This window comes from Ictidomys tridecemlineatus, chromosome 1 (genome assembly GCF_052094955.1).
Source record: "Ictidomys tridecemlineatus isolate mIctTri1 chromosome 1, mIctTri1.hap1, whole genome shotgun sequence".
In the NCBI taxonomy this organism is placed as follows: domain Eukaryota; kingdom Metazoa; phylum Chordata; class Mammalia; order Rodentia; family Sciuridae; genus Ictidomys; species Ictidomys tridecemlineatus.
Genome location: NC_135477.1, coordinates 6,835,190 through 6,856,793, shown reverse-complemented (window position 1 = coordinate 6,856,793; position 21,604 = coordinate 6,835,190). Strand labels below are relative to the sequence as shown.

The 21,604-nt window shown below is 56.2% G+C and overlaps 1 protein-coding gene, 1 long non-coding RNA gene and 1 other non-coding gene across 6 annotated transcripts in view; 1 reads left to right on the top strand and 2 right to left on the bottom strand.

The window, feature by feature from the left end:
- Nucleotides 1-21,604, top strand: part of Lhpp (phospholysine phosphohistidine inorganic pyrophosphate phosphatase) — a 95,836-nt gene that overhangs the window by 24,048 nt on the left and 50,184 nt on the right. For all 4 annotated transcript variants that reach the window (XM_005320754.5, XM_040273833.2, XM_021723373.3 and 1 more), the window contains exon 6: nucleotides 12,316-12,407. In XM_005320754.5, coding sequence (XP_005320811.2) covers nucleotides 12,316-12,407 — 92 coding nt within the window. The remainder of the gene's footprint in view (nucleotides 1-12,315; nucleotides 12,408-21,604) is intronic.
- On the bottom strand, nucleotides 5,926-10,757 carry LOC144367609 (uncharacterized). Its single transcript, XR_013427169.1, has 2 exons — nucleotides 7,277-10,757; nucleotides 5,926-6,892 (listed from the first exon to the last, which is right to left on the bottom strand). It is a non-coding gene; the product is annotated as an uncharacterized LOC144367609 (long non-coding RNA).
- Nucleotides 10,841-10,915, bottom strand: Trnag-ccc (transfer RNA glycine (anticodon CCC)). Its single transcript has one exon. It is a non-coding gene; the product is annotated as a tRNA-Gly (tRNA).

Genomic DNA, 21,604 nt, shown 5'->3' with positions numbered 1-21,604 from the left:
CATTATGGTGATAAGTTTTATTTAACATGTATTGTACCTAAATGAATTTTTAAAAATTACCTTTAAAATCAACAATAGTTCCTTATTATTAGACGATGAATCCATGTCTCAGCGTCCCCAGCTGTCCTAGAAGGGGTCTTTTCCAGTTGATCTGCTGGACTCCAACTCAGCTGGGTCTGCACCTCGCACATTAGAGTTAGGCGTCCTGACTCTCTTGTTAACGTTCATATGGAGCATTTCAAGTATCTGCCTAGTTCAAGGGCAGCACAGGAACCTCAAGGCACATCATGGAGCTGCAGTAATTATCAACTAATAACTATTTTAAAAATCATTTTAACTTTTCACTCTGAAGAAATTTCACACAGAGTACAAGTTGCCACCGTGATGGGGTGGACTTCACGTGCCATCCACTGGCTCCCCAATGTGGGTGCTTACACCGTGACTGTGGAACAGGGATAGACCAGGAAACTGGCATTGGTACAGGACCATCGACCAATTTGGAGACCTCCATCAGGTGTCCCCAGCCAGTGCCACTGTTTTTTTGTTGTTGTTGTTGTTGTTGTTGGAGACGTGTTGCACTTAGCAGTCCTGTCCCCTGGTGACAATCCCTGGTTGTCCTTTGTCTTTCGTGGCTGTGGGGTTTTGAAGCATTCCGGCTAGCCATTCTGTAGAGTCCCCTGCATTTGGTTCTCCTGTTGTTTCCTCACATTTTCATTTTAGTTACACATCTTGGGCCAGGATCGCACAGAACCTGTTATGGCGATGATAACTCTGTTAGGTGGTCACAGAGGTGTCCGCAGGCTCTGTGCTGTGAAGTCATGTTTGTTCCTTTTAATGAGCATCCTGTGGAAAAGTGCTTGGTTCCTCTTCCGAATCACGCTTTCCCTCCCTGCTGTACCATGCACTGCTTATGTCTATGAGGGAGGGCATCGGGGATTGAACACAGGGCCTTGCACATGCTAGGCAGGCACTGTACCACTGAGCCACATCCCCAGCCTTTGGTTTTGGAGATAGGCTCTCCCTAAGTTGCCCAGGCTGGCCTCAGACTTGCGATCCTCCTGCATCAGCCTCCTAAGTAGCTAAGAGGTGTGTGCCACTGCGCCTGACCCATGGGTAATTCTTACCTGAATGGTGTTTCCCAAATGGCACTTTTTATGAACTGGAATTCACCACAAGCGATAGCTTCCCCTTTTCTTCCTTTTGTTTATACCACCATGGACCCAGGGACCCAACGTGGACCCCACAATGTTTTATTGCATGAGTTATGCCTTGTTGCTACTGTTATTTACTTTATTGTTCAGATTGTCCCGTGCTTGTCTGTTGGGACCTCTTCCAAGTCTACTAGCCGCTTGTTTAATCTATTCGCCCACCAATCCTCTCCTCTTAAGTTATTTTGAATCAAAACCTAGAAATCGCAGCATTACCTCTGAAGCTAGGGATTCTTTATAAAAGCATAGACAATTCCATTATCATATCTAAAAACAATGAACAACAATTCCTTAATCTCAAAGATCATATTCCTCTGTTTGTCTTTAAATGTTTTATGTTGTTCACGATTTGTTTGAATCAGGATACAAAGTCCTTCCATTGCAATTGGTTGATGCTGTTTTTAAATGTCTTCATCTATCCTTCCTCTTCCTCCCTCATTCTTATTTTTCTTTCAACTTTTGAAGGAAACCTGGGCTGTCCGCCCTGTAGTTTCCCAGGGTCTGGCCTGGAGGGTGGTGCTCCTGCTCCCTGCTCCTGCACCGCTGTGTTCGGTGGGTTCAGCACCTTGCCCCAGGTCGGGCTCAGACCTAGTGCAACCTCCTCTCTAGCTGCAGGCTCTGGACGTCCAGCCCTGTGCTTTCCTGGTGTCAGCAGCTGTGAATGACCAGGGCCAGCTCCACCTGGTCATGAAGGGTCACTAGAAGGTTTTGCATCCTGGGGTGGCCCTTCTTCAGTTCTTCTCTGGGATCCTTCTCTGCAGGAGAATTCCAGTCTACTGCTGGTTAGCCTGAGGTTCCTGTTGGAAATGCCAGATTCCTTTATTTATTTGTCTTTAAAATAATGAGTTCTCTAGCATCCTCCCAAGGTCAGGTGAGATTTTAAAATACGCATGTCGTTACAGACAAATGGTCTAAATGCATTTGATGTGTGTCAGTCTGTTCCAGATGTCATCCTGTCCAGCTGCCTGGTGTCACCCTATTGATGGCCTAGTTGTCACGCTATTGATGTGCCAGTTATTTCATCTGGGACCAGGGGGAACCTCCTTGGGTTGCCACCCAGGTCCTCCTGACCTGACTCCCATGGTGCCTGAGGGGCTCTTCCCTCCCAGTCATGGCAGAGTGTCCCAGACCTGCCTTGTGCCTTTCCTGCCTGAGGCTTGGATCACCGTCCTCCTAAGGAGCCCTGCTCACCGTTAGTGGGAAGCGTATCTAGAAACCATGGCGAGGATGTCAGTAGTTCCTGTTGCTTCTGGGTTGAGCATCATTTCAAGTGAAGCTCTCAAAAATTTACATGATTAAACACAAAATGCACCCTGAAATTTCGTACTAAGACTTCCGGTGCAGGTCCGAGCCGTGGTCTGTGCTTCCTCTCCCCTCCCATCTGCTTTTCCCTCCGCCAGGTCAGGAATCCTCGCTCTCCAGAACAGCGACCTGATCATCTGCTTAGGCCTGTGGTTCACACACATCCCTGAGTCCCAGAGCATGCCTCGGAAGGGAAGCTAGCAGGGTATACGGTAGCTCCACGCGTCCCTGCGATGTCCCTGGTGAGGTGGCCGCTGATCTCTGAATGTGATGAGATGGCGGCTGGTGCTGGTGACAGTCTCTTCTTGACAGTTCTTTCTCTTTATAGCACATTCCCTCTGGAGATTGATGAGCAAAATAGCGTATTAAGGCTGCAGGAAACATCTGTTCTGGAGAGAGGTCCCCCAGGTGGATCCTTTTTTGAATTCAGTTTACTTTTAATTTTTAAGGAATTGGTTTTGCAGCATTTGAATTTGTTTCCTAGTTATGTAAAATATTTATGTAGTTCCAAAATCAAAGCCACAGAACCAGCCACGTTCAAGGCGGTCAGACTCCTGAGCTCCTGATTCTGTTCTGTTCCTACTTGTCTCTCATGGGGAGCCGTCTTTACAAACTTCATGGCTTATCTTTTTTTAAAATGTAAGCAACCGTGTTAATGTTCGTCTCACTCATCAGGTGAATTTAAGAGAGAATAAATTCTTAAGGTACTTTCTTATACAGTGGAAGAACAGCCATTGTGACAATCTGAATTGAAAAGCAGCATTTAGGGGCTGGGAGTGTGGCTCAGGGTGGAGGGCGTGCTAGCATGCCCAGGGCCCTGGGTTCAAGTCTTACCACCAAACCCGGCCCTCCCCGCAAACCCCAGCATTGCCCAAACAGCAGCCACAGCAGTGAAACCTGTCACTGCTTAGAAATGCGAACATTTAGAACAGCAGCAACCGAATGTGCGGACGGGGCTGTGGGGTGTATTTGCAAAGCTCCATCTTGGATGACCCCCCCCCTTTCTTCTTTAAGGCATTTATTAAGTTTTTTCTGCCAGGGATGAGAAGCTGCCCTCCCGCCGGTCCCCCTGCACACCCTGGGGAAGAGCTAAGGCGCTCTGGGGTCTGGAGGCTGGGGCTGGGGTGTGGGAGGGGGTGAGGCTCTGGATTCTTGCCAGGTCAGGGCGGCTGCTGCCTTCCTCTGGCTGGTCCTTCTGGAGCATCTGTGGCCCTGGGCAGCTGGGGAGTTGTTTTCTCTGGTGACTCCAGGCACATGTGGCAAAGCTGTACCTATTTACCTCCCGCGTTCTAAGTCCCTCTTCCGCCCTCAGGTGACGTTGCTGTCCCCGTCCCCGAGAGTGAGCTTGCACATTCTTAGGGTCGAGCCGCTGCTCTGCTGACGGTCTGGCTGAGGTTACTTGAGGGTCAGGATGTGTCCACATTGTAAAGCCGCATTTCAAAATAAGGCCATTTCAGATGGCTTCTGGGGAGGTGGTAATTCTCTGTTCCTCTTCCTTATTTTTAATGAAAAATGGCTACGAGGAGCTGCTGGCTGCCCAGTGCCAGGCCGCGCAGACCCTGAATTCCTGAAGCTGTCTAATCAATGAAGTCATCACCGCCGTTGGCTCCCTTGGCCGCCTCTCCCCGGCTGGCTTGCTGCTGGCTGCAGCAGCCCCAAGTGAAGGGCTGGTTGCTCTAATAGACGGCGGTTCAAACCCCTTAGAGGGAGTGAGGCCCCTTCTAGGATCCGGAATCGGGCCAAGGAAAACATGGAATGGTTAATTCTAGAAATGCCTGGTTCTCCTGGCTGACGCTTCTGTGGCTGTGGTATTTGTAGAGCTTCATACTGGCGCCCGCAGGACAGGTCAGCGTGGGCAGTTTGTTCTCCACAAGCCTCCGTCCTGTGGCTTGTGAGTTGTGCAACTTAACGGAAGTCGGGCCATTCAGACCAGGCCGGTGGTGGGGAGGAGCCTGTGTGTGACAGCCGGCCTGAGGGTCCATGTCACAGGCCAGGAGCCTGAGCCCGGGGAGGAAGCACCTTGACACCAGCCCTGTCACCTGCCCGTGGAGGGACATGGGGCTGCTTCCTGCCCACTTGCACTTAACCCTGAGGGACGGCTTTGGGTGTCCTCCATGTGCACACTTCTGATGCTTTTCCGGGCTCTGGGGCTGTAGTGTGGAGCCATGGTCCCCACGTTGCTGCTCTTCAGGAGAGTGTGTCAGTTCGCCCTCCAGGACACGTGTGCCGGACTTGCCTGTGTCCTTACCAACACCATTGTTTCTTTTTGAAAAACAGTGATCCGTGAGTTTTCTGATTTGTCTACCTGTCCATCCTTCCTTTCCTCCTCCTCCTCTTTCTTTTTGGCTGTGCTGGAGATGTGACCCAACTCCACATGCCAGCAGGTGCTCTGCCACTGAGCCACACTCCCAGCCCTGGCCCTTCAGCTTCGCTCCTTATGAATGTGCCAGACCCTGGTGGACGTGGCTTAGGGATGTGCCACCTGAGCTTGCTGAGGGGTCCTGGAGGATGAAGGTATAGATGTCACCTGGGCCTCTCCACCTGGGGTGTGTGCTCCTCAGTGCTGCCATGCAGGGACGACCCCTGCTTTGTCCCCACCCAGCCCTGCTGTTCCCTGCCCTGTGACAGGGAGACAGGCTCAACCCAGCAGAGTCCTGACGTAGCTAAAAATGTCATGGAACGGAGGCTTTCTGGGGACACTCTCTGCCCTGGAAGTCCGTCCTCCACAATGCTGCCCCTGTTCTTCTCCTGGCATCTGTGGTGGCCAGGAGTGCCTGCAGGCAGGTGACACTGGAGGAGGAGGCCTGGGGCACTTCCTGCAGCTCTCTGGGTTCCAGGATCTAAGTCTGGCCTCTCAGCTGTGTCTCCGTCTCAGCGCTGCCAGCTCATCGGACAGGAAGTGAGATCCAGGCCTGACAGGTAGAGGTTTTTATTTCCCTCGACAGTGCACCTCTTGACCTCCATCTTCTTGCCAATGATTTTTTAAGTCCTAAATGATTTGGGAATAATTGCTCCTCCTGGCGTGATTATCGCCCTTCACCGATAGTAAATCTCTGAAGTCCCCAGGGTCCCGAACGCATTTTGGTTTTCAGAGCCCACAAGCTGGCCCAGACAGGCATCGCTGCTCCGGGCAGCCACGCACCCCTGGTTTCCCGCTCCCCGCACCCCCACAGGCTGCCTCCCGGGGCTCTGCTGCCTGTGAGCGTCCGTGTGTCAGGCTGCACCACAAAGGCTGCTCCCTGAGGGACAGCTCTTCCCCCAAGGGCCAGGTCTTTCTGGTTCCGTCTCCACGGGCTGCACCAGCACACGTCCAGCCCAGGAGACCCTGAGGGTGCCCCTTCTGAGAGGGAAGAGTTTCTGCTGCCAGTTGTGGGTGTGCGTGTGTGTGTGTGTGAAAAGAAAGTGACCACAACACTCGGAGCAACCAAAAGATCTTTATTGCAGCAGTGCAACAAAGAGAAAAGAAAGAAGGAAAGAGAGAGAAAAGAGAAGAGATAAAGAGGGAGAGAGCAAGAGCAAGAGACAGAGAGCGCGCGCAAGAAAGATAAAGAGCAAGAGAGGGCTGGGGATGTGGCTCAAGCGGTAGCGCGCTTGCCTGGCATGCGTGCGGCCCGGGTTCGATCCTCAGCACCATGTACAAAGAAAGATGTTGTGTCCGCTGAAAACTTAAAAAATAAATATTAAAAAATTCTCTCTCTCTCCCTCTCCCTCCTCTCTCACTCTCTCTTAAAAAATAAAAATAAAGAGCAAGAGAGAGAGAGAGAGAGCAAGAGAGAAAGAGCAAGAGAGAGGGGGGCCTGGCAGGAGGGAGTTTTTATTGCCCAAATCTAATGGGGCCTCTGGGTCTGCAGGCTGCCTTGTTGGCCCAAGGGGGGTTGAGTGCTCAGCCTTGAGCGGGACTTGACACAAACAGGTGATAAAGGACCAGAGAGAGGGGGTTTGAGTGCGTGGGCTATCTTGCAGCCAACATCTGTTCAGCCTGCCCTGCAGACAACACAGTTCAGCCTGTTCTGCACCCAACAGTGTGTAGGTGTGCCCCTGCTACACACAAAACCTGATTGTCCAGAGGTGTGGAAAACGCCAGGCGTGACGTGTGGTATTGGGAAGACCCTCCTATTTTTAAGGAGCCACCAGGATCAGGTCCCTGGGCCCCAGCTGGAGTGCTGTGGGTGTTCACAGGCCCAGCTGACGGCTTCCGATGCACCCGGAAAGGCGAAGCAGAGTCTGACGTGGCGGCCTCGCTGGCCAGCCGCCTGGCAGCCCTGGCTTTGGGAGCTCTGGAGTCATCCCCTGTGGGTGGTGGGCTCCTCTGTGCTGTCCCCCTCAGGGAAGCAGTGCCACTGGCTGGTTCTCCTTGGGGATTTGATGATTTCCAAGTAGTTCTGGGGAAGTTTGATAAACAAAAAATTCCACTCGTTTGCGCTTGGCCATTCTCCCCTGCCCAGTCCTCCCAGGTTTTACCTTATCAGGTACTTGTCCCTGGCACTAATATTAATCCAGTGTTTCTTAAAACTGACTCATTTTTTAACTAAACAATTGTATTTTAAAAGGAACTTTTTACCATTACTATAAATGGAAGAACAGAATCTCCAGGTTACCATGATAAATTAATCTAAAAATGAATGTCGCAGGATTGCATTGAATGTGTAGCCTTGCTCTGCAAGATCCAGTTGTCTACTAGTACGCAGGACACACTTTGGGAAACATGGGCGGAGGTAGAGGAAAGACCAGTGAAAACCAATGGGAAGCACTGGTATGAACTATACCTCCGTGTCAGTGGGCTGTGGCCACTGGGGGTCGGCAGGACTCAGCGCCGTGTCCTGGGTCCTCTCCCACGTTTCTCCCGGTCCCAGCATCTCCTGTGGCCTCTCTGACGGGCCCTCTGGCCTCTGCTTGACTGCACTCAGGTGAAGAGCCCAGGCTGATTCTTGGAAAAGCTTCGCCTTTTTCTAAATGCCCCCACCCCAGCCGGGGACGGGTGGCACCAGCTCTTCTTTGTCCTTTGCACAGCCCACAGGATTCCTCCAGTTGTTTCCAAGGACAGTGGCTCCAGGCTTATCAGCTATGCTTCTGGAATTCACTGCAAGGCCTGCCCTGGTGACCGGTGGGTGGGTGGGCAGGTAGTGCAGCTGCGCTGTCCCCTTGGGAATGCTCCCACCTCTACGCCCCACAACCTGGTCGACCCCTCTTTCTCTTCACATCAAAACTCAGCGCCTCACCTTCTCCGGGAGCTTCTCCAGCGTGCCTGCCGGCCCAGGCTTCCCAGCCTCCAGTGCTTCATCTCAGGCCAGATTGTGTGCTGACGGGATTATTTATTAAAGTCTGCTTCAGCTCCACCAGGGCAGGGACCATGTCTGTCTGACTCACACCGTCCCCACTGCCTGGCCAGCAACCTTAGCCCACACAGGGCTCCACTCCAAGGTCCCCAGTACCTGGAGCGAAGGGTTCCTATGTGAAGCATGTGGACTTTCTCCAGCATGATTAGATCAGCAGTTTCCTCAACGAAACATCCCCTTCGACTTACTTTTAACATGTTGGGTGACATACTGAGTCCAGGCACCATGGGAGAGGTTGAACTTACTCACCAGTTACTTTAAACACCACCAGTTACCCATCTTCCACAGATTGAAGTGAAGCCTGGCCCCAGGTCTTGGAGCTAGCACACAGCAGGGCAGGGCCCTAGCCTCGCTGCGCTAACTAGTCTAAGACTTGTCCTCTGTCCATTCTGCTAGTTGCATAGTGCCTGCCCCTTTCCCATGGTCCTCCCGTCCCCAGGAGCAAATTCCATCTGGGAGGCAAGTGAGGTCCATAGGATGCAGTACCACGATGGCAACACTAGGGGGCAACACAGAGTCCCCTGGGAGGGCCACATAGCCCACTGGGAGGTGAGGACAGATGGTGTCACCCGAGTGGAGTCCGGTCCTCAAGGCTGAGCCCAGGGGATGGGCCCTCCGTGGGCAAGACCCGTGGCTGATGACTGCTTTGTGGTCATCATTTTGCTTCGTTTTGGTTTGGGTTTGTTTGTGTATTCACCATTAGCTGCACCCAGCATCTGAATCCAGAGGGGCATCCTGTGGCCCAACTGTGAGTTTCAAAGCATCTGTCTCCATCAGCCTCAGGGTAATGCGCTGTCACTGGGATCGGGTGCCTCTGCCTGGCCCCTGTCCAGGGCCCTCTGGGATTGTCTTGAGAGCAGAGCTGCAACTTGCTGAAGTGGAAGGTGCCAGCAGAGCGCCTCGGGCAGATCTGAAGGTGTTCTGAAGCTTCAGTCAGATCCTTTTGAGGGAGGGAGAGAGACTGCTCTTTTCCTTCATCACTACGTGTGTTTATGTAGAGAGGTGTGAAGGCATTTAATCATAATATTAACAATACAGGTATTAACAGAAGAAAGCCCCTGAAAGACTGAAGTTGGGCAACATTGATGTGGACTGTTCTAATCCTCCTCTTTCCATTGGTGACCAGTGAGAAGCCTCGGTTGTGTCTCTCAGTGTCTCCAGACACTGGCAGCCCTACCTTGATTCAGGGCACGATCCACTCAATAAACATTTGTTAGCCACCAAGTAAGTGCCCATGTCACCCAGAGCCCCTGCCCTCACTGGGCTCATTCCTGCCTGGAGGAGGGAGGCAAGTGGGGTCCATAGGATGCAGTACCACGATGGCAACACTAGGGGGCAACACAGAGTCCCCTGGGAGGGCCACATAGCCCACTGGGAGGTGAGGACAGATGGTGGAATTAGCAGCCTACCTGTGCCGTGAGTTACCATCGCTAGTGCTCTCTGTCCCTTTGTGTAGATCTGCACTTCCATCTTTTATCATTTTTCTTTTGCCCAAAGGACTTCCTTTTAATTTTCTTGTAGGATGGATTTGTTGTCTGAAATATCTTCATTTCACCTTTGTTTTTGAAAGATATTTTTGCTGGGCATAGAATTCTGGATGTGTTGAAGATGATGCTTCTTACTTGCAGCGTTTCCAACAAAATCTGATGCCTCATCTTTGTGTCTTCATACATGGCGTGTCTTTTTCTCTCCTTTGGCTGTTTTAAGGTTTTTCTCCTTTTTATCGGTTTTGATAAAGTTTTCTTTGTTTCTTGTGCTTGATGCTCATTGGAAACTTGGATCTGTGGACTTTGAATTTTTGTTGAGTTTACAAATCTTTCTGCCATTATTTCTTCAAAAATTTTATGTCTTCTATCTCATCTTCAATTACACTGATCTTTTTCTCTGCAGTGTCTAATCTGACAGCTCACCTAATGTGTTTTAAACCCTGACACTGTGACTTTCATCTCTAGCAGCTTGATTTGGATCTTTTTCTATTTTTTATTTCTCTGTTTAACTTTTGGAAGACATGGAATCCAGTTACAAGATCTGTTTTATGCTCTTATCTGCTAATTCTCACTGTGTCATTTCAGGGTCAGCTTTCCCCTCGGTGCTGGGACCACCCAAGGCTGGGTGCACGTTGGCAAGCTCTCTCACTGAGCCACCCCTGAGCCCCACAGGGTCCGTTGTGATGGATGGGTCTTCCTCCTCATTATGTGTGTGATATTTTCTTTTGTTGCGTGTTCGATAATTTGTTATTAGATGCCAGGCATTGTGAATTTTACCTTTTGGGGTATCACATATTTTTGTATGAACATAAATATTTTTGAGCTTTTGTTCTGGGATGCAGTTAAATTACCTGGAAATAGTTTGATCCTTCCAAATCTTGCTTTTAAGATTTTAGAGGCAGTGGCAGAACAGGGCTTAGTCTAGGACTGATTATTCCTCGCCACTGAAGCAGGGCATTTCTGAGAACACTACCCAGAGCCCTGTGAGTTATGAGATTTTCCAGCCTGGCTGGTGAGAATAGGTTCAACCCTGTGTGAGGTCCGGGCACTGTTTGCCCTTGGTGTGGTTCTGCCCAGGCCTCAGGGAGTTATCACACTGCGTATGCTGGTCACTATCTACCGAACACCCAGGGACACCGTCTGTACACCTCTGTCTGACACTGTCCCCTGGACTTGTGCTGCCTCGGTTTCCCCAGGATCTTAGACAGAAGCTCTGTGTCCTCAGTCCGGGAGCGGGATGTCTGACTGTGGGCTCCCCCTGAGTTTTCTTCTGCCTTAGTTAGATCAGACTAACGACTAGCAAAAAAAAAACAAACAAAAAAAACCCAGACTGGAGCCTAAACAACAGAAGTCTACTGCCCACAGTCCTGGGGCTGGAAGTCTTAGATCAGGGCATCGGCAAATTCTACTTCTAGTGAGGGTGCGCTTCCTGGCTTTTTTGTGGGGGCTCTTGGTTAGTTTTAACTAAAAGCAGAATATCTGATGCTGGATACCTACTTACTTTATTTATTGGTGCTGGGGATTGAACCCAGGGCCTTGTGCATGGGAAACAAGCGCTCTACCAACTGAGCTACACCCCAGCCCTGGATACTTTAAAAGTTTATTGTGCTTACAGTTTTTGAAAGCTCAGAGCCCAGCGTTGGGCAGCCTCATCTGCTCAGCCTCCGGTGCCCACCCCGCAGCCCAGCTGATGACAGCACAGTGGAGGAGGGAAGGGAAGCGCTGCCTGTAGACGGGTCCAGGCGCGAGGGTGGCTTTGCTTTGTGGAAACTGGCGCTCTCAAACAGGCGCACTCGTGAGGCCAGCATCAGTTGCCCCCATGACCCAAACGTCTCCCACGGGGCCCACCTCCTAACGTTCCCTCCCCGCAGCCACCCACCCACTGGGGGCTGAGCACCCAGCCCGTGAGCCTGAGGGAGGCACCCTCAAACCCTGTCCAGACCATAGCGGCCGCCTTCCTGCTGTGTCCCCACGTGGCCTCTCGTCTGTGTGTGGAGAGAGCTGTGGTGTCTCCAATGAGGACTGCAGTCCTCTTGGGTCAGAGCCCCGCCCTGTGACCTCATGGAACTGTAACTGCCTCTCTGGAGGCCCTGTCCCCAAATACAATCACACTGGGGCTTAGGGCTTTGGGTTCCATCGCACCCTCCCTGCACCCACGGTCTGGAAGTGCTGAGGGCAGAAAGCCGTGCCAGTCGCCGGACCGGCCCCATCTGCTCCCTGGTTTCAGAAGTCACTGTCCGTCCTTGCATATTGTCCATTGTCCTGGAAGATGCTGGTTCATGGGGTGCCTGGTTCTGCGCTGGTTTCAGGTGGGGGATTCTGTTCTGAGGCTGCTTCTGAAAGGAAATGGTCTCCACGGCTGAGCATGTGGCTCAGTGGTAGAGCGCTTGCCTAGCACGTGCAAGGGCCTGGGTTCCATCCCAGTGCTGCAAAACGACAACAACAACAACAGCAACAACAACAAGTATCAGGCCTCGAATGACCCTCTGTGTGTTTTCCTGAGTATCACTTTGTCCTTGATAAGGAGCACTTCATTATTGAAAGCAAAACCTTTTAAACTGTGACTGCAAAGATTTGCCAGGGGTTGGTAATTAGTTTTCACAGAACTAAGGGTTGGTAAAACCCCCAGATTTCAGAGGGTTTGGTGCCATGTCAATCACAGCCCATAGTCCATGCTCACCCGGGGGCCGAGCACAGCCGCACCCCACTGGTCCCGGGCGCCACATCACACGGATGCCTGATGATTGATTTCAGATTTCACAAATATAAACCATTCAGAGGTGCAGCCCACGGGGGCAGCAGGAGATATATTCAAGGTGGCTTGACTTTTAATCAATACTGTGACAATATTATCTTGTTTAATTCGTGTGATGGTGATTTTAAACATCAAATCAAGCAATTTATTATGTCGAAAAAGATGAAGGAGCACGGGAATAAAATTCTCCTGACATCACTTCTGAGCATATTTCACTGCTGTGACAGGCCATCATGATTGGAGACGACATCGTGGGTGACGTTGGCGGTGCCCAGCGGTGTGGAATGAGAGCGCTGCAGGTGCGGACTGGGAAGTTCAGGTCAGTGCTGCCCTTCTCCTAGACTCCCTGGTGCCCGTGTTCTGCTCAGGTCTTATTTTCTAAAGCAGAGGCCTGACTGTAACTGACCTCTGAGGACGGGTCTGGCTGACCTTGGTAGCAGAAATGGCTGTCTTTCTGTGCTTGCTGTGTGGGGTAAGGCAGAGTGACTTTTGATACAGGGTCTGGGTTTGGAAACCATGTGAGAGGGGAGCAGGCCGAGATGAGCAGGTGGAGGCCCTGCCCGTCCAGGGGGGCCTACCAGGGCGTCAGGCTGAGCATGTGCCGCTCTCAGCTGTGTGCTTGGAGACGTCACGGATGCAGACGTCATGGTCGATGGCCCCCAGCCCCCCCGGGCCCCTACATCTGTGAGATGTAGAGAACCTAGAATCAGTGACAGCTGTCAGGGAGGCTCTGAGATGGAACCACCCTCACAAGAAGGAGCTGAGTTCTGTTTGTTGGGTCCAAAGTCCAACGATTCCCAGCGGGTCTCCAGGCACCAGGTGGCATGGTGCCTGTGGGCACATGGAGCTGCCCTGTGGTGACGGGGCTCTGGCTGGCTTGGTCGTTGAGAGAGTCTGTTCTCCCTGGCTTTGACTGTGAAAGGTTACCTTTTGCTGGAGAGACTTGGTGAAAATGGTACCCAGGGCGCCTGGGTTTGGGGAGGGGTGGTCAGTCACCCCTGTCCTGGGTGATCTTCTGGGTCGGAAAGGACTCCAGGCCCAACTTTCCCCCAGAGGTCTCTCCTGGGTGAGGGGCCTGTGGTTTGGGGCCAGAGGCAAACACGGGGTGAGGGAGGGAGCCTCAGTGAACCTGAGGTCTGGGGCCGGGAATTCCAGAACCTCCCAGCCACTGCCTGGACCCCGCTGTGGAAAGTCCCCTTTGAAACCTCAACATGCCTGAACCTTCTTTCTGCCCCAGGATCTCAGGGCGAGGGGTTGGCCTCAGGGAGCCAGAGATCCTACTTGCCGGCGGCAGAGACTGGCCTGGGCCTGCCTTCTCTGAGTCTGCTGCCACCCTGCAGAATACCTGGGCTGCGGAACCCGCACGGGGAGGAGTGATTCTCACAGCCCTGGAGGCTGGAAGTCCACCTGGCTCCCAGATGGCTCCTCCTGTGGCCACCCTTCCAGAGGAGGAACGTTGTCCTCATAGGTGCAGGAGAGGAGAGAGAACCATCCTGTCACAGCATTAACCTTCACGGCCAAACACCCCACGGCCCGCCTCCTGACACTGGCGCAGGAGATTGCGTTTCTAGGCTGGATTTGGGGACACACTCAGACCACAGCAGCCCTTGTGGTGCCCCTCTCCCTGAGAATTGCAGAGCCGGCCTCGCCGTGCTCCCAGGCACAGGCCTCCTTGCTTGGTGCCCTCAGAGGGTGGTGGCACCCGGGGCTCTGCTGCACGGTGCCGCCCTGTGGCAGCTGTAGGAGCCCCCAGCAGTGCTCCTGTGACAGCTGCTGATTGACAGGAGTGGCGTGGCCTGGCGGAAGGCGGAGCCTGGGGCTTGTGCGGTTTTGTGCTCAGGGTGTCTTCTGGTTGTTGGAGAAATCGTGTTGTCTTTCTTGATGTGTCCTCACATGGGTGGACAGGTGCCAGGTGCCAGGTGCCCCTCTACTTGAGAGTGTACTTACTGGGCAGGCCTCTGTGAGGCCCTATGGGGGCCACTCTGACACTGCACCACGAAGGGTGGACCCTTTGCAGAGTCTAGTTATGTTCATGGCATTTAAAGGAAGCGTAAGTGGGGCTGGGGACATGGCTCAGTGGTCAGGTGCTCGCCTTGCGTGTGTGAGGCCCTCGTTCCATCCCAGCACCACACACACACACACACACACACACACACACACACTCACACACACACACAAGTGCGAGTGGCGGTGCCCGATGGAGCTTGCTCCTACATTTTGCCAAACCCTTCCTGACCACCTTCTCCGTGCAGACGAACGTGCTACTGATATTTTGGTATTTTGTTTTTACAAAAGAAGGTGGGGGCATTATTTTGCAACCTGCTGTTTCTTGTACACACTTCCGTGACCATTCTTCTTTATTTAAACGCCGTGGACGTTGCTCCTGGGAGTGCTCAGCAGGGAGTGCTCAGCAGGCCCTGGGGTGACCACCGTGCTGGTGCTCAGCCTCCGCTGTGGGTGGAGAGGGTGAGGCTTGGCCCCTGTTTGGGGGTGTTTGGAAGGATGTCAGTCTTTCTTTGTTAGCCTACTGGGCGGATGTACAGCAGCCTTAATTCAGGCAGGTGGGGCTGGAGTCACCCCCAGGGAGGCCACAGGAGCAGGACCCAGGGACGGAGATCCCTCAGCCATGGGTGACCCTCTGGAGCCCTGCTGCCCCATGCTGTGACCGTGGCTGCAGGTGGTGACTGCGCGCTGGAAATGCTGATGGCCAGACTGGGATGTCCTGGAGGGAGACTGCGGCAGGGCCTCAGGGACGGGGTGGGGCAGCACCTGGACCACACCTGTTGGGTTTCTGGGTTGAAAAGCTGCTCTTTGAGTCGACCTCACCTGGCTGCTGTACTTTTTGTTACACGGCTATTAGAAAGTGTTAGCTCGCCCTGACTCCGCATCGGTGGCCTCGTGGTAGGGGGTTTGTCCGTGTCCTTGCACCACCCTCTTCTCCCTCCAGGGGGGCACTCTTAGCGCCAGGACAGACCCGTGGGACCTGGTGCTGCCCAGGCTGGACAGCCAGGTGGGCAATGTGCTCCATGGCCCTGAGCGGGCCACAAGCTGGGGGCCAGGTTGTGGCTGGGAGTCACAGGCTCCTGGGGGTAAAGGGCCAGGCCTCGCCTGCTGCTCACCAGCCCTGGGCATTGTTTCTGGCCTTCCTGGAGAGAGGCTGGCCTCCTCTGCCTCTCTTTCCTGGGTCCTGGGCCCTCCATTCTAGCAAATTCAAGGAAGGGACACGCTGCCCATTGAGAGGCGCCCTCTCTGTCCCCAGAGGGGAGGGACAGTGTCAACACGTCACGGACTATCCCTACCTTACCCCTTCTCTTGGAGTACCTGGGGTTCCTGGCTTCTGCCCACACCGCACCCCACAACCAGCATCCTGTCTCTTGAGCACAAATCAGTGTCTTCACTGCCTTTTCCAGCCATTAGCTGCTGGGCAAAAGACCGGCACAGGGCTCACGCCAGCGCTTTCCTAACCAGGCGCTCAAGGTCAGACGATGTTCCACGGGCCCAGAATGTTCTTTGCCCTCTGGACTGCAGAGGGGAAGTTTCCCGGCCAGTATTCCCGGCCAGTATTCCCGGAATCTTACAAGGGCCCTTCTTGCTGGGGCTCAGGAGCTGGGTTCCGCTGCACCGGAACCAGCTGGGCCCTGGGTACCGGAGGGCTTTCCACGCAGCACGGTCCCAGCCGACCTGGGACCCCAGCCCCCTCCAGGCCTGGCTGATGGGAACAACAGGCCGTGTGACGACAGACCTGGAGTGGGGCAAGAAGGAGACGCTCCAGAGCTGGCCAGCGGCCCGTGCAGACAGCTTCTGCCAAGCACAGCCCCTGGCCTGGGTCACCGCCTGCAGCAGCTGCTTCAAAGTGCTTCCGTCAGAGGAGGCTCGGTGTCTCTTTGGAATGAATCACATTTTTCTTTGGTGCCAAGTGGAGTTTGAAGGGAGTGAGTGAACCTGGTGCAGTTCTTCAGCTGTCACCTGTGTCTCCGTGAACAGCTGCCTAGTGGAGTCCAGGTGTGGGTGGCAGCCCCAGTCAGCCAGCCCAGGGGTTGGGCCCTCTGTCCCTGCAGACGAGCAGTGCCACATGGGCTGAGCAGGCTGCCTGCTTCCTGCCCTCCTGTGTGGATCCTCCCTGAGCCTGGGCTGCTGGAAGACCATCTTGGGGCCTGTGGCCAGGCAGAGGTGGAAACAGGACTGGCTGCCCCTGTGCAGGTGGAGAGAGGGGCAGCTGGGCTGGGCCCACCTTGCCTGTTCCTCAGATTCCAGTCTGGGCCGCCAGTGTGGGAAGGGCAGTGGGAAGGATCGCGCAGAAACTCTGCTCGGTGGTGTGAATCCGCGGCTCCTTAGTGGTGCCTTAAAGCAAGGGTCCTGCTGGGGGACGGAGGCTGTGGCTGCAGGATGTGGGTGAGCACTTCTGGGCTCAGAGAAGTCCTTGAGCTGGCCCCAGGTCACACAGCAAGAGGACACAAAGGACTGCAGCCCACATGCTTCCTGCCCTCTTCTCCACCAGCTGCAGTGAGCGGCGTCTCGCCTGCCGCCCAGGGCAGTGGTGTCCACGTGCTCAGAGGGTGCAGCCCTCTCCACAGGCAGCTTTACCCCATGCTGCCCCTCGAGAGGAGGCCTGAGCGCTCGTCTCCAGAGCTGGTGTCACTCAACAGGAGTGGCAGTACCGGGCTCACGGCTGTGCTCCGCTCGGCCCTCCCTACTTTGTCCCCTACCCGCCACACACAGTGGGGCCTGTGCTGTCCTCCAGCGAGCTGGGCCTGACCCAGGGCAGACCTGCAGTGAGTCCCTTGACCCTGGACACCCTCTGAGGCCCGGCAAGGTGAGGTGACAGGGGCAGCCCCAGGAGGCACGTCCTTGCTGCTTCACTTGGAGCCAGCCGCCGCCTGCCAGAGGAGCAAGGCGGGAACTGGGGCCCAGCTGCTGCCTGTCCAGAAGGTTCTCTGCCTTCAGCAAACCTTGGCCACTTGGCCTCTGCAGGAAGCCCCCGAGGGCCGCCAGAGCTGGGTGCTGGCCGGAGCCTTCCTCGCTGTTCCTGTCTTCTGGCACCCAGGGAAGGTGCATGAGGTTTACTGATCTTCCCAGAAAGATGAGGGCGGGAAGGAGAAGAGGGGCGGGGCCGTCCCCGTCCCTGCGGTCACCGCCCAGGGCAGGTTTCACTTGTGTGCAGGTCCCTCTGAGTGGTGGGCAGGTGTGATTCCTGGCCTGCCCCCTCCGCCCCAGGGCCGTCTTCAGGTTGGGGTCAGCCAGGGACAAGGCCCACCCCGCATCCTCGCACCCCGGGCTGGGCTGCCTCATGCCCCCAGGCACCCAGGGGAGTCTCAGGTGGCCCCCAGCGGCTCTGCCCCTTGCTGGCTGGGCGAACTGGGAGTGATGTGCACCTCCTTTGTCATGTGTCCACTCCAGGGCCTCCAGACCCCTCCTGGTGTCCTCAGGTTGCCGCTCCTCCATCAGGGCCTGGCGCTGGGGCTCTCCTGGGCGGGGACGCCATCCTCCTCACCTCCCGGCCCTGGCCTGGCCGTGGTCTGTGGCACAGAGCCGACCTCTGGCCACAGCAGGGTCCTGAGCTGGGGTCCAGGGCTCAGCCCTCGGTGTGGCCTCCGTCTCAGCCCGTGCATTCTCAGTCAGGGCCATGTGGCCGGGATTCTTGGCAGTGGATGGAGAAGGGACCCAGGTGTCACCGTGGTTGTGGTCCTCCTGGGGACTGCCACACAACGGGGGGGCAGGCACCTTGCTTCTGCTCGCTCTTCCTGCACCCAGCCCACCACTGACCGCAGGCCTGGGCCTGGGACTCAGGCTTGGCCAATCTGGAGCGCCGCGGCTCCTGGCCACAGCATGGTACGTGTGTCCGGGCCATGAGTTGGCCCAGGGTTCTTCAGAGGAGGTGACCCATGAAACCTAAGCCAGGAACTAGCAGCAGCCACCTGTCACTCCAGGGACAGTGCTGAGGGTAGAGCCCACCGCCATGAAGGCAGAACCCCAAGGCGCAGAGAGCCCTGATATATCGTTTGAGCCCCTGGACTTAGCTCTCCCTGAAGCTGGTCAGTTAGCCAGGGGCTTCCTTCCGATGTGCCCGGCGGGGAGCCTGCAGGGTTCCGCTTTGGTGACACCGGTGACTGACGACGGGGTGTTCCAGGCCCAGTTCCTGTGCTGCTTTTTTCAAGGAACAGATAAAAAAAACTCGTTCTGTGTCTGGAAAGTCCTGGAAGGGACCTCGTTAACCTCTGGGGAAACTTTGCCCGTGGAGACGTGTCAGAGCTGTCCCCAAACAGAGTGGACTGCCCGAAAAGGGTGAGTCTCCATCCCTAGAGACGAGCCCAGGGCTGGCAGGCCTTCTCGGGCAAGCCAGAGAGGGGACTCCCTGCCCCTCACATCCAGACAAAGGCTCGGACTCCTCCTCAGGCCCTGGCGTCTGACGGGCACCTGCTGGGTACCATGCTGTTCTCCCTCTAACCTCCAGGACGCTGTCCTGTTTCCCACTGATCGATGGAGCCCCAAGTCTCAAAGGTGACATTGAGTCACTGTGATATCGATATTGCCACCTTCTGTTTGTGGATGTGGAAACAGGTGCAGACAGGCCGGGACCCTGGGTTGGGTTGCTCTGGCTGGCCAGTCTTCTGACCTCCAGTTCCACCCACTAGGTGGCCTCCTCCTCTGGGACCCGGAGCCCAGCCGTCAGGAGCCCAGAGGCAGACACAGGGGAGTAGCTACCTGGGCAGAACCCCGCTGGAGGGCTCTGGGGTTACGGGGACTGCAGCCATGTCCCCCTCCCTGGTGTCCGGCTGCAGACAGGAGTGTTCTCACCTGCATTCAGCGCTGCCTTGGGTGGGAATTGGGGGCTTCTCAAGAGGCAAAACCAGCTAAAGTTCAGTTAATTTAGAAACCAACCCACCAGGGGCTGGGGTTGCGGCTCAGTGGTAAAGTGTTTCCCTAGCATGTGCAAGGCCCTGGGTTCGAACGATGGGCCTCCTGGTCGAGGGAGTCCTGCCCGCAGCCTGGCCTGAGGTGGGCCTGCGGCAGGAGCTCCCGCTCTGGCCCCTGCTCGTTCTGCACCTCCCCAGGAAGCAGAGAGCACAGAGGAGCCTCCACTCCAGCAGGACGGGCGGGCTCTGCTCTGACTGTGGGGTCACTGTGTCGGGGAGGGGCGGGCTGCCACCTGCGCTCTGTCCCCCCAGCTCCCCCGCTGCAGGGCTGGGTTGAGATGTGGCCTCCTTTCATCCCACGCTCCTGCTCAGGTCCCACATGGCCTGTGACGCCACTTGAGGGGAAGGAACGGGAATGGGTGCCCCAGCCCGCCCTTCAGGGGCAGAGGATCAGGGTGAGAAGGCTGTCCATGGAGATGTGGGCCCGGGTGGGCCCCACTGGAGAGAGGTGGCCTCAGGAGGCAGACCCCAGCTCACCTTGGGGAAGGGCCCAGGTGTGCCGTGAGGCCAGTCCACGCCCACCTGCCTGCCTACCCCAGAGGACACCTCTGTGAGGGACCTGGCACACCTGGAGGCACACCTTTCCTCCCGTCCCTCCTCCCCCTGCAGCAGGGGCTCTGCCCTGTCTCCATCCTCAGGGTCAACGTCCATTTTCCTCTTTCCCACGCCGTGTCTGCTGGTGACGCTAGAGGGCGCCTGGCCGCCTGGCTGGGGAGGCCTGGCCTCCTGGGCCCACAGGGAGGGCACAGGGACACTGGGCCCTCACACCCACACGCTTCCACACCCGGCCCCTCATACGCACACACGCATTCCCGCCACACCCTTTCCCCCTACGGTGCCGTGTGTGTCCGCCACACCTGGGGCAGGCCAGCTGTCTCCTGGGACCCAGGGGTTCCAGGGCCCAGAGCAGGTGGAGTAGCCCGGTTGGCACCTCCCAGGGGACAGGCCTGAGAACTGCGCTCTGCACATGTGGGCTCTGCCACCCTCCAAGCATGGTGAGGTGGGCTTCCGCCCTTGCCCCCCACGATCCCCTCCTGAGCCTTTCCTGCTTCTCCTCTGAGCCTCTGTTCATGCTGAGCCCTCCCCTGTCCCACTGCCTGGGTCCTCCTGTCTTCAGGGACTTCCCTGGTGCCGAGCCCCCGAGTCCTCCAACCGGCCCACCCTCAGGGGGAGGCCGAGGAGGACCGGTGCAGGGCCGCTGGCTCAGGGGCTGCCTCCGCCCTGGCCTTGTCCCAGCTCTGACTGGCAGCTTCAGAATCACCAGGCAGTCACTTGGGGTGGCATTCCTCGTGACGCGCCCCTGGTCACACCTGCGGGGCCAGAGCTACAGGGAAGTGCCCATGCACTGGGACACCTTGCCAGTCCCGACCTGGTGTTAGGTGTGTGGCTGGGCACGGCGGTGCCCTCTGTGGAGTGCTTTCCCCTGTGGCTGGTGAGCATTGTGGGGGACGTCCTCCTCCTCGCCCCCCGCCCCGGGTCTTGCCGTTCGGGGGTGTCTCTTGGTGGAGCTGGTTCTTCAGTGCTGGTGGCCAGCTGACTCTGCCGTTGCTCCCTGCGGCTGCTGTCACCCTCTCCTCCCAGGAACAGCGTGTCCTTCTCCCGTTGGTTTACCCTGTGGGCTCGGGGACTCGCTTGCCACTCAACAGGTCATGCATGGTCTGTTACTATCCTTCTTTTCTTTGATGCTCAGCGGTCCCCAGTGGCCCTGGCAGCCCCTGAGCTGACCCTGTGTCCTTTCAGCACCTCCCCCCCCATTCTTTGAGCCCTTCCTCGCTCTGACACAGAAAGATGCCTCAGGCTGTCTTGGCCGCTGTGCCTCAGCCCAGAGTGGCCCTTTCTCCAAGTACTTCTGCTTCTTTCAAGGAAAAGTGTTCTTTGCATCTCAGCCCTGGGGGAGGGGCGCTCTTCTGTTGTCCTGTGTGTCGCTGCTCTGGGGCCTCCAGGGCCTCCTGGTGACAGACAAGGGTGTGAATGCACAAATAGCACGCCTAACACACGGCTGCAACCCATCCCTGCCCCCATCTGCGACCTCCTCCGGCTGCAGCCTGTCTCGCCCCCTGCACACTCACAGCAGAGCCCCTGCCTGCAGCCTGTCTCGCCCCCTGCACAATCGCAGCAGAGCCTCCTCCTGCAGCCTGTCTCGCCCCCTGCACACTCGCAGCAGAGCCCCTGCCTGCAGCCTGTCTCGCCCCCTGCACACTCACAGCAGAGCCCCTGCCTGCAGCCTGTCTCGCCCCCTGCACACTCACAGCAGAGCCTCCTCCTGCAGCCTGTCTCGCCCCCTGCACACTCGCAGCAGAGCCCCTGCCTGCAGCCTGTCTCGCCCCCTGCACACTCGCAGCAGAGCCTCCTCCTGCAGCCTGTCTCGCCCCCTGCACACTCGCAGCAGAGCCCCTGCCTGCAGCCTGTCTCGCCCCCTGCACACTCGCAGCAGAGCCCCTGCCTGCAGCCTGTCTCGCCCCCTGCACACTCGCAGCAGAGCCTCCTCCTGCAGCCTGTCTCGCCCCCTGCACACTCGCAGCAGAGCCTCCGCCTGCAACCTGTCTCGCCCCCTGCACACTCGCAGCAGAGCCTCCTCCTGCAGCCTGTCTCGCCCCTGAAC